The sequence below is a fragment of the Mizuhopecten yessoensis genome, unplaced genomic scaffold (assembly GCF_002113885.1).
Source record: "Mizuhopecten yessoensis strain PY_sf001 unplaced genomic scaffold, ASM211388v2 scaffold11133, whole genome shotgun sequence".
In the NCBI taxonomy this organism is placed as follows: Eukaryota; Metazoa; Mollusca; class Bivalvia; order Pectinida; family Pectinidae; genus Mizuhopecten; species Mizuhopecten yessoensis.
This window is the reverse complement of record NW_018408896.1, coordinates 2,936,948-2,949,920: the sequence shown is the minus strand read 5'-3', so window position 1 is coordinate 2,949,920 and position 12,973 is coordinate 2,936,948. Positions and strand designations below refer to the sequence as shown.

Sequence of the window (12,973 nt, the reverse complement as noted above, 5' to 3'; positions counted from 1 at the left end):
GTTCTGTCCAAAACGAGTCGCTCTCACAGGCCTCTTGGGGCATAAGACCTGACTTTTGTCAGTTCCCCTGTTTTGTGGCTCAAAATTAACATAGTTTCATGATTTTAAAAGAATAATCATACCAAAATGACTTGATTAGAATAAAAAATAAATATGTATAAGTATTTGTCTATATGATGGCATTGACAAACAGCCATTAAATATCTATAATTCTCCATTTTGTTTAACATTTATAAATCAAACAGTTTCATTATGTGTGTCATGCAACTGTTTATGTGAAATAATCCTGTGTATCTTTTCCTATTTAGACAGACTTCATTCTTACCATAATATATTTTGGATTTTTATTGGTTGGCTTTATATTTTCCAGGCCAATGAGATGGCCAATCTAACCGGTCACTCTGACCGAGTGGTCAGTGTAGCTGCCAACAAAGATGGCCACCTGTGTACAACATCCCTGGACAAAGCCATCCGACTCTGGGAACCACAATTGTCAACAGAGACAGCCACCGATGTTCATAATGCACCTGTCACGTTTGTGGAGACATCGCCAGACAAATCACTCCTGCTGACTGGTAGTAGGTCGGTATAAGTGACACTGTAGAACCTTTATCATTTAATGTATGTTACTGAAAATATTTATGTAATCAATAATTGTGATACACATTGTTTGAAGAGATTTTTTGGTGAAGATGTTCCTTTTTCCAAATGTAAACAAATTAGCTAACAAAGCATTTGTAATTTATAAAGTGAAATTATTGTTTTTCAGGGACGGAACGTTGAAGATTTGGTATAAACCTACTGAAGTCGGGCGACCAATATGTGCCATGTCATTACAGGTAAGATCTGTGACCTGGGTTTAATTTTAACAGTTACATCTTACAAAATACATGCCTACCATGTTGTCATACATAACGTTCTCTGTGTGTTATACAACAGAGTCCTGGATCGTGCTGTAGCGTTTTGTGTATGTCGTGTATAATATAAGATAATGCCAGGTTGTATTTTAACAACTTATTAGAATGGAGGCAGTGTACTTTAGTTTAAAATCTTTTTTTGTTTAGGCTCACAAGAAATCTGTAAATGCAGCCTGCTTCCTGGCACCCAATGCTTTTGTGACTGGAGGAGACGATGGCCAGATCATCATTTGGAACATCTACAAAAAGTCCCAATCTGGTCACAGGTAAGTGTGCTTATATAATCATGGACATTTATAATGAGTCAAGTAGACCCTGCAGTCTCCTTCCTCATACCTGTTTATCCATCTTTGGCCCTAAATTAATTAACATTATACATATTCTCTCAACAGTGTGCCTGTGTGTTACGGTTAAATGTATATATATATTTTCTCTCAACAGTGTGCCTGTGTTTCACGGTTAAATGTATTATATATATTTTCTCTCAACAGTGTGCCTGTGTTTCACGGTTAAATGTATTATATATATTTTCTCTCAACAGTGTGCCTGTGTGTCATGGTTAAATGTATATATATATTTTCTCTCAACAGTGTGCCTGTGTGTCACAGTTAAATGTATATATATTTTCTCTCAACAGTGTGCCTGTGTGTCATAAGAAGAAGGTGTTCAGTACCATGTCCCCGGTCACTGCCTTAGCCACCTCCTCCGAGATGACCTCCAAATCTGGCCATATTTTCCTGTCTGGAGAATGGTGTGGCAAGCTAACTGTCTGGAACACTGAGCAGCAGACTCCACTTTCCAATAGGTAATTGGAAACTATTGGCTTTATCTGGTTTAAAATTTATACTTTCGGAAAATTTTCAAAACTTCATGATCTATATATGAAAACCAAGATAAAAGTGGTCTTAATCTTTACCCGGATAAGAAAAAAATATATGAGAGAACTTTTAAGATGAAAGGTGAAAATGTCTGATGTCCAATATATATGTTATCGTAAGTGAAAATGTCTGATGTCCAATATATATGTTATCGTATTGATCTCACGTGGAATTAGTTGTACTTAATATGAATCCAACCCTGAGTAATAGTATTTATACAGGAACACTTGTAAATCAGACCTTCAACTCTTTTAACTCATTCACCCTGAAGACACATTTGAACTCCTTCAAACCAAAGGTTGGAATAGTGTGTTAGGAAATTTCAGGGGTGAATGAGTTAAGGTCCAATTGTATACATTTCTATGTGAATTTAACATGTGCATTTGAAAACCTGTCTATTCCAAGCAAAATTGTTGGCTGTGATGGTGTCTGGATTAGACAGGTTCTACCGTCTCTCGGTAGAGTTAATCAGAGGCTAATTAATAACCCCTGCATTAAATAAATCAACAGCCATCATAAAATATCAATGGGAACAATATGGCAGTCACTCCGGGAAAAGTTTATGTCTCTTAGGTGATTAAAAAATCTGGAATGTTAGCTGTACCAAGCAACAAACTTACACTGTACTGAATAAAAAATCATATGGTATGTTTTAATTTGATTTTCGCTATTTTTACAGCTTTGAATTTGGAAAATCGGATTGGATACTGGGGATTAAGTTCATGTTGGGGAAAGCCACGCCCACCTTCCATGTGGCTACAGCGAACGGCTACATCTGTAAAGGCACTATAAACAAGGTGAGCTACGTATATACCCACACAGTCTCATATTCCAGTTACACTGGCAACGTTTCGTCCTGATTTCGTAGTACTGTCAAACTTTTAACCCGATGTTAACGCAATGCACGTAAAAATGATTTACCCACTTTAATGTGTGGGGTTTTACATTCACCTACATAAACACCCGTGAAATCCATTGTGTATTTTTATGTTTCAGCTTGGTCAGAAGTTGAGCTTTGATGAAAGCATCTATATCCCCCCGACCTCAAAGGTTCCCCCACACAGACAGGTACCGGTGAGGGTACTGGACCTGACGGCCTACTCCAGGGATAGTTACGCTGTCACCTCCACTGGCCAGATCACTACCATCAACAGACAAATGGAGAACCACACAGAAACAAAGGTAGATATTTCACGGTATCAAACGTCACATGACATGTTCTTTTGATGTACATCTGAATAGCTTAACGTAGGAAGTTAAGCCCAAATATTTAACCAAGCCACAGTAACATCTGTCTGTAATATCACAACATAACAGTATAACCAAGAATATGAAAATAAGTCTGACTTCAACAGAATGAGTAGCCTAATACTGAGGAAGGTTTTTTAATTTTCAATGCCATTTGTCTTCAAGTGTCTCCAAAAATTCTTCAAGATCATTACCAGTAGTAAAATGTGGATTTCTATCAATTCATCACCCAAACAAGAAAATGGCTTGAGCGGAGAATCTTAGTTTTCAACACAGTATTCTAAAGTGTATTGTTATAAGATTTTTCCGATTATTTCATATTTCAATAGAATGTCAATCTGACATGCGATTCTGTATAATTTAAGTGCTAGACTTTTTGTTAACCTTGGATTTCTATTTTACAGATTCACAGTGCTGCTGTCACCTGTGTCACAACTTCAGATCATTTTGTATTTACTGGAGCACATGACTGTACTGTCAAAGTCTGGCGAAGAGAGAACAAGCTCAAACAAGTAAGTTTAGCCGCTACATAGAGAGAAAAAATGGAGGGACAGATTTTGACTGAATTTGGTATGAATGGTCCCATAGCTAAGTGAATTGAATTGGAGTACACAAAATAAGTGCCTCTTGGAGGGCAGAGGGAAGGGCCCAATAGGGAAATAGGGATAATGTACTTAAAAGTCTACTCCTTGAAATATGAGTTGGCAGATTTTAACTGAATTTCAAACATTCTGAGCATATTTTTTCAATAGTTATATTGATTTATGGATTTGCGTGAAGGATACTTGGGTCAAGGGCACTCAACTTTGTATCTGTGCAGATTGACATACTGTTTTCAGCACCTTTTTTGAAAATTGTATTAAGGATAATAACTCCAACAAGTTTTTACTTAGGGCTGCAAACTTTATAGAAGCATACAGCTTGGCATGGTGGAGTGTTGCACATACTGAATGATGGACCCATAGGCCCTTACTTACAGAGTTATGGCCCTTTGTGTATTTACCCCTTACACCTATAATTTGACATGTAGGATCACAAAAACAATGATGGAAATATATATCTCAGCATGACAGAGTGGCACATGCTTTATTTGTGGTGCTGGGTAATTTACTTACAGAGTTATGGCCCTTTGTATATTTTGTAATATCATGGTTTCAGGTGGTCAAGACCATAACTCCTTCAATTTCTCACTAATGGTCACCAAAATTACACCATGGCATTGCAAAGTGTTTTGGCATGCAGCCCGTACTTACACAGTTATGGTCCTTTGTAGATATTTTAATCTTGGCCATAACTTTGACAATTTTACCTGGAGCTGTGAAATGGCCCCATGGGTAGAAGACTCAATATGTATGGGTAAAAGGATTTTACCCTTACCTAGTATGAAGCAAAATCCCCAAATCAAGCAAATCTATTTTGGGTCTGACACATCTGAGTACCTCTTGGTATGTTAGAATGTTTTCTACTGAAATCTGATGCCTTGATGTAACTGTTCTGGTAAATAAGTAACCCAAAATAACCTTTGTTGTCTAAAATTTTACAGAAACTTTTTCAACTTCTTTGTTAGTTCACACAGGTGAGCAATACATGCCCTGTGGACCTCTTGTTTTTGTATGAAATATATCTCAGAGATAAGTAAAAAGTAGGTTGGCCAATCTATTCAGGCCATTTAATTTAGTTCAACATACATAGAAGCCCCATATCAGTCCCCTGCCAGTCAGACCTTGGGGACACTAGCATTCTACAATGTCAGTTTGTCCTTCTGTTGTTGAAGTATCTAACTTCTGAATGGCAAAATGTTTCATTTATAAAATCAATAGAAATGTACACCATGACTAAACAGTGTGTTTCATAACATTCCCATATTAATTTTGTACTCTGAATATCAAAATCATGGCAAAGGTCCAAAGGTCAAGTAATGTCTTTTTGAGGCTGCAACTTCTGATCATTTCAAGATTTCATTATAAAAGATCACAGATATGTATAATATGATCAGAGGGCATGTCACATAACCTAAGGTCTACCAAAAGGTCAAAGTCTTTTCAAAGGATCAAAGGTCAAAATATGATAATATTACCTGACCATTAACTTCGTTTTAAGCTACATGAATAATCACAACGCTTACTTCATAACCAACTTTACTGGTTGTTCCTGTAAAACTCCAAACGTTCTAATTAAATGAAATTTCAAAAATACCTATTCCTGTTTTTATAGTTGCAAAGAAATGTAGTCCAAATATGTCTTTGTTTTCTCATATGATATTTTATTGTTATGCTGTTTACATATATTCATTACTCATAAGAACAATATTTTTTAGATGCAATTTGTTTTTGAGTTTATCAGCAGCAAAGTGGGGGTAGTCAAATCATGTAGCTTTATCATCTGAAAAACTAAAAGCAAATTAAGAAGGAAAGAATATAGTCAACAGCATCTGAACTTTGGTCTTAGTGTGCTAGTAATGGCATGGGTTCCACTTCCAACATGGGGAGGGATGTGTGTTACAAGTTAAAACGGGGTCATCAAATAATTGTACAGATAGTTCTACATTGGACAGCCTTATGTCAAACCTGTATACTATTTTAGTGACATTTGATAAAGTATTATGTATATGTGGGGGAAAAAAACAATGTTACAGTAATAACTTCAGTTGTTCTTTATAGACGATTAATTGGTACATATTTTGATTGTGAATCCAGTTTGACCTTTGACAGTCTGAGTCTACATCCAATTTTGACCTTTTATGATGTGGATTTACATTTAATTCTGACCTTTGGCACTGTTTTTCCACATGCATTTGACATTGATACATACTCTTGGTCAACATGCATTTATGACCTTTGACATCATCGGTCTAATTCACTGGTGACCTTTGACACTGTGGATCTATATCAATTTATGACCTTTGACACATCTCTAGGTCTACCTGCATTTTTGACCTTTGACATTGTGTGTCTACATCATTTGTAACCATTAACACTATGGATCTATATTCATTTATGACCTTTGACATTATGACCTTTGACACATACTCTGGGTCTACATGCATTAATGACCTTTGACACTGGATCTGTATCCATTGATGACCTTTGACACATACTCTGGGTTTATATACATTTATGGCCTCTGACACTGGATCTGTATCCATTTATGACCTTTGACACATACTCTGGGTTTATATACATTTATGGCAATGACACTGGATCTGTATCCATTGATGACCTTTGACATTATGGGTTAACATCCATTTTTGACTTTAACACTCTAGGTCTACGTTTATTTGTGACTTTTATCCGTTTGCTGTTACAGGCTGGGTTGTTCTTCTGTCCTGCCCCTGTGGAGAGCCTGGCCATTATCAGCCAATCAGCATCCGTGACGGGGAAATCATTGGTGCGTGTGGTTTGTGGTGACCAGCTGGGCAACATCCACTTTCTCACCTGGCACCAATAGACTCGGGTAATCAACTAACAGTCAAGACTTTGACAGCAACATCTTAAAGTGACACACAGTGTTACTGGTCTACAGTTTGGTGTTTGACGTCAGCAGGTGAAATAACAATAATAACTAATTAACAGGTACCAAACTGAATAAAAGTGTGAAAACAAATAGGACTGGAATATAACCTATTGAAATGGCATCATTCAAGACAGGAGACATGATTGTAAACTATTAACAGACATCTGCTCAAATTTGTTTGTGGTAACCATGGGAACATCATACGTGAGGAACACATGGAAATACACCAGCATAGAGGATGTGCTAGCAACCATGATGAATTTAATGATTATTGATTCAGTATGGTTTCACATATACCAAATGAAATGAACCGGTTAAAATATTATTTACAAAGTTTTATTCTTGTTTTGTATCATGTAAATACTAGATGTTGTTAAAGTAATTCTGTAATGTTAACATTCATATACTATTTCTGTTGTACACTTACATAACTGTCTAAACTTTTGTACATAGTGTGTAACATGACTACAAAATGTAAATCTGTACATATAACACATCGTTATATAACTTGGTTTTTTATGCTGTATTTGAGCACTTGTATGACTTTTTCATTCTGATAAGACACCTCAAGCCTACATGCAGTTAATTACTGTTAACGGCTTGCCGGCGTGTTTTCTGTCGCCTCGTTCCCTGGGAGCACTTTGTATTGTATTCATTTGCTAGACCAATACCTGTCAGGATTATCTAAGTCTAGCACATTAGCTCAGGGTGAGGGCCTATGTCTAGAATATTAGCTCAGGGAGGATTTCTTGTGTAACTGTTAGCGCAATGTACTTCATCAACTGCATCTCAACTGATTAGATCTTTTTAAAATACTAAATGTGCAATGCACCTTGATATGCTAATGTTAAAAGGTAAAGAAAACTCCAAAGTATTTCATAGTTAAGGGCATTGAATAAAAATGTACATCAAAAGAGAATATTTTAAACAGTACAAATAAAAAATAAAAAATATTTTTGATGGAAGACCAATCAAAACTCTGAGACAATAACTACATTTATGAGTTGAAGTGATACATTCACAACTCAGAGAGAGATTTGACGTTAATACAAATCAAGGTAATCCTAAGAGTACAAACTGACTCATGTGTCAAATGACCTTAAAACAAAACTTGAAATTGTCGGATAACTTTTTTTCTTTAATAATTGATTCAGTAATATATCCATTTAAGGAAATTGTGGTTCTTTTATGAAATCCTAGAATGTAATATATAATAGATGAGTAATGCATAATCCAACATTAGAATGACATATTCAGCAATTTGAATAGACATTTGCACTTATTTACTTTAGAATTTGACAACATCACTATGCATATTTAGCAGACAGTAGACAGCCGTGTGATGTTAGCCTACAGCTGTTATAAAGCTGATCCATACAGGTAGGGGTGTAGCTTTTCCCCCAGAATTTGTTGTCCCTTTATTACGTATGGCAACTCTTCACTTCTTTTGGATGTCTTCTGCTCCAATCATGTGACAAGGTCAGAACAATGGTCATTTCTTTATAATTGTGAAAAAGAAATTATGTAGACATCAGCAAAAAGGGAAGTAGTATAGAAAGACTAGGGATACTAAGGGGTCAAGGTGCAGACATTTTGTTGGTATGTTGTAGTAACACATGATTGTTGATTAAAGATATTCTATTTCTCTGATACAAATATTATCACCTTTCATTTATTCCTTACACAATTGATTTGCTATATCGGCTATCTACAAAGAAATGGATATTTTCTTGCCATTTCTAGTGAAGTAAACTTTTACCCAATCTAAAAAAATGAAATGTATTACAAAACAATAGGTTAAACATTTAGTATCATCATTAACACACATTTACAAACAAGTCATTTTTATGGTAGACTGTTGCTTAAACTATTTTTAGCCATTAGAACAAGATAATGCAGATTCTTATTATAAAAAATAGAATGTCATTTGCACATCTGAATAACTGTACCTCATACACTATTTTAATATTGTTGTATGTGATAACTGTACCTCATTATTCCTACAAAAATACCTGTGATAGTATCCTTTATCAATGATATTTAGTATTTACTATAGTATGTATATATATGTAACGGAAAATTGACCGCCCAAATGTCCATAAAATTAGGTGTATCTGCTGTGCTATTACTTTTACAATCAAATGTTATTTATAGTGACTATAACGCGTATGTAAATAGCTGTGTTCCCATCCCAAAATAAACCTGTTTTTGTTTGTTGTGTGCCGCAAGTGTGAAATATGACACAAGGTGGCAGTTTTATCTCTTTCTCTCACTGACGCTGTATTAATAATGTACATTAAAATTCCTTTTAGTCTGACAGTATAGTTAATACCTTTGTTGAATGACATATATAATTCTTTTTAATTAAAATTTTCCTTTGAATTTTGATCTGTTACCTATTCCTAGAGTATCATCTGTTAAAGCCTGACAGATTGATGTCTTATCTGATTTTGATTTGACTGTTGACTACATCTACTCTTCATTCTTATAACAATACTACACGCGCTGTGCAACCTTCCTTCTTATAACAATACTACACGCTGTGCAACCTTCATTCTTATAACAATATTACACGCTGTGCATCCTTCATTCTTATAACAATACTACACGCTGTGTATTTTGAACACCAAAAATGTTCATTGACCATCATTGTTCTTAAATAATTTTATTTGAATACATACTCTAGAAACAGATTGTTTTGTTGGAGTTAAACTTTGCTGGTTATATATTGGAACTACCTGCTAGTATAAGCATATCAGAAATGAATTTGGTGGAAACAACTTTATTTTAAATTCTAGTTAGGTTTAAAAACCTAGAAATAAATCTCTTGTAAAACATTTTGACTTTAAATAATATGTCATTTTCAAATTACACTCATAATATTTGTTTATCATTTTATGAACATGAATCTTCAGGTAGAGAATTATAGAGTCAGTTTATAACCCCTAAAATATAAATATGACACTCTGTTTACTGAAGTTTCTGTGACGATATTGGCTGTCATAGCTGGACGTTTTTGTGTGTGACGTCACTAGCCGGCTCAGCAACATCTATGATGTACATGTGTGTTAGATTTTGTCCTCTTCCTGCGTCAGACATAAATCAAACCATTATTTACATACAACTGTTACTGTACATAATTACAGGTGGCCTTGTGATCTTTTTAGAAACATTCTATGACCCCTATGACAGTCAGGCTACAATAAATCATGTCATAGTTTGTTTAGTAATAAACTTGAACACTTTATCCAGTTTCTGTTCTGCATTAAACCGAAGAATGTTTTCTTATATTATATTTATAAATTTGATTTTGTAAATATTGACAAATGTTTACACTTTACTAATTACACATTAGATGTAGTTGGAATAATAACGTGGTAAATAATTCCTCTGAATCCTTCTTAACTCATTTACCCCTGAAGTTTCTAAATGAACTATTCCAACCATTGAGTTGGAAGAGTTCAAAAGTGTCTTCAGGGGTTGATGAGTTAAAGTTGAGTGCCATCAGTCATGGTTATCATCACTGATTACTTCTATTATTGTATCTAGTTACCTATTTTATATTGCACAAGTTTTCTATACCTACATTTTGTATTGTAAAGATTTTCGGTTTAAGTTCTCATTTATTCCATTTCATTTTCTAATTTACACTTTTTTTCAAACAGCATGACATTGTTAAATTCGCCTTAAAAGGATCTTGCCTTTCTATTGTTGACAAAAGCCTTTTATTTCAACCACCCTTTATAATATTAAAGGTTCTCTGTCAATACTTGTATGCAGTGATGATTTTGTTTGTTCTTTTTTCATAAAGTGTATGAAAGTTAATAATCACTTCATTGTAATGTGAACAATCGTAGTAGTTAATGTCCTGTTGAGGTATTAATTTGATATACAAAGGTGGCAGGATCATCGCGGTCACAGGGTCATTGTAACACACCTTTGTTACATATTCTCTTGTTGAATATTCACAACATTAATTACGGTATTGGTGTTCCTTAACTAACTGCAATTACAGCTCTAAAGCATATATGTAAATGTTACTTTCTTGTGTTGTTGTTTTAAACTGATAAAGTGCTGTGTTACTAGCTTTATATTTGAATTTTGTTTATTTATATTTGTAAATAGTGTATATAAATATATTAAGGTTAATTGGGACTATGTTTTAGTGTAGTGAGGTGTAAGTTATTTATGTATTATATGTTAATCTTCATATTTAAGGAATTATTGTGTGTCGCTGTATAGAGTAGGTCAAGATTTACATTGACGTATATCTTGAGATTATTTATGATGAATACGTACGATATGTATATGAACTGTGATGCGACTATATATCTATTGCCGTTGGTGTAACAGGTTATAGTTATCTGTATATATTGTGTTAAGTATATAATATATTATTTTTTGTATAAATTGCACTACATGATGTTGTAATGTGATATTTTATTCAAAATTGCAGATTGTTGTTTTTGGAAAGTGCATGTACAAATTTGGAATATTTTGTGTATATTAAGTAATGATTGTTATTTCAATTCCAATTGTACTGTTTTGTTTTCAGTTTTTTCTATATTTATGATTTGAATTTTACCTTTAACCCTTTCACCCCTATGTAACTTTAGTAGACTCTACCATGCATTGATATGGATGAGTCCATTGTGGTCTACAGTGGTGAAAGGAGTAATATGTGATAATGCTGATGTAGCATGAGGCTGTTGTTGAATATTATAGATAATATTATAGATAAGCATAATGTAGGAGCTGTAAAAAATACTCAAGACATTTACAATCCAAATTTAAACATTCTGCTCCAAATTTAAACATTCTGCTCCTTGTTATTTGTATGGGCTGTACACGGTTAATTGTTCCTACAATGATGTCATTTCATTCTGAAAAAAGGTTGATAATCCTGTTTTCTTCGTGTCAGTGTTTTTAAATTCTTGATGTCATGGTTCGGGACAAACTTTATCTTAATTGACTTATTATCATTCAAGTTATGTGAACATCAGAACAAACAAACTAAAAATATCCTGATGTTGATTAACTGGTTATTTTGTAAGTTGTATAAAATCAGGAAACAGCATTTATTTTTGACATTCTGTCCAGTGTTAATGGAATTATTAGAGTGTTTTTAGGTTTAAAATATCTCAAATAGGTTTAAAATAGGTTTTAAATTGGGAAAAACAAAGAAATCTATGCTGTGCATTTTTTTACATCATTAATAAAATGAATGGATTTATATATGTTGAAAGACCCTTGCCTACAGATTTTCCTTCAGATTTATGGTAAATTTTATTGCTAATTGGTACAAATATAAACTGATAAAAAGTTTGAACAGTCTAAACAAGATCTGCCTTAATTAAATATCCTTAAAAAAATAAAAATAAGATTGAAATCTACCTTATAATTAATTTTGAAAGTTTTAAAAATTCTAGGCTCTATACAGTATTATTCAATTACATCTGAAATTAATTACTGATTAGCTGAAAATCTGTGGGAACAATCAGGAATGTGAGGGTATTGTTCTGTGAGACATATAAGGTATGTATGAAAGTTACTTTATGAATGTGATTGGGTAATATATTTATATGCAGGAAAGGATGATGGGAAACAAGTGAAGAGGAGTGTACTGTGTGATGGATAGAAGTTCTATAAATGCTGGAGTACAAGAGATGTTTGAGTAATTTAAATGTTTGAGTACAAGGGATGTGTGAGTAACTTAATTGTTTGAGTAGGAGGGATGTTTGTATGATGAATAAGTGCTATAAGTGCTGGAGTACAAGGATAGATGCTGGAGTACCAGGGATGTGTGTGATAGATATATGCACTACGTGTGTTTGAATGTCTGTGATAAGGTTGAATGGTGTTCTTATTGAACATGTTAACCCAGCAATCCTTCAACAAGAAGGCGAAGTGGATAACATAGTATGTCTGTGATTACATTGTACTTTATTAGAACAAATTCATTTGTTGAAATAAAGATTTATATGTCAAAACCCTTTTTGCTTTTTTCTCTTTCCAACAAAGATTTTCAATGTGCACCACGGGAATATCAATTTATTATAGCTGGCATTTTCGTGGCATTCAAGAAAATAAGAGAAGTTTATGAGTTTATTGTTATTTATAGTTTGGTTTCCTATTAAAAATCTAAATAGAAAGCCAAAAAATCAGTATATAAGTAAGAAAATATGAAATCAAGATACAGCTGTACATGTACATACAAAAAAATGTTTTTAATGTTCAAAAAAGGATGTAAGTAATTTAGGAGATGCAAAACACTGGAGGAGCATCACGAAAATCATCAGAGAAATAGGATAGCATTGATACTTTAAACACGAAGTAAAGAGAACAAAAAGTGACAGTAGCAACACAGTAGCAATACACAAGGAAAAGCAGATAAATTAACGGTATAAGGTTTTCTAC

At 33.8% G+C, this 12,973-nt stretch overlaps 1 protein-coding gene across 1 annotated transcript in view; it reads left to right on the top strand.

Annotated features, from left to right (window-relative positions):
• LOC110466407 (telomerase protein component 1-like) overlaps positions 1-12,549 on the top strand; it is a 59,576-nt gene extending 47,027 nt beyond the window's left edge. Inside the window, exons 49-56 of the mRNA XM_021522860.1 lie at positions 371-582; positions 770-839; positions 1,065-1,183; positions 1,555-1,722; positions 2,475-2,592; positions 2,792-2,977; positions 3,448-3,555; positions 6,350-12,549. Coding sequence (XP_021378535.1) covers positions 371-582; positions 770-839; positions 1,065-1,183; positions 1,555-1,722; positions 2,475-2,592; positions 2,792-2,977; positions 3,448-3,555; positions 6,350-6,490 — 1,122 coding nt within the window. The 3' untranslated portion in view covers positions 6,491-12,549. The remainder of the gene's footprint in view (positions 1-370; positions 583-769; positions 840-1,064; positions 1,184-1,554; positions 1,723-2,474; positions 2,593-2,791; positions 2,978-3,447; positions 3,556-6,349) is intronic.
• The last annotated feature ends 424 nt before the right edge of the window (positions 12,550-12,973 follow it).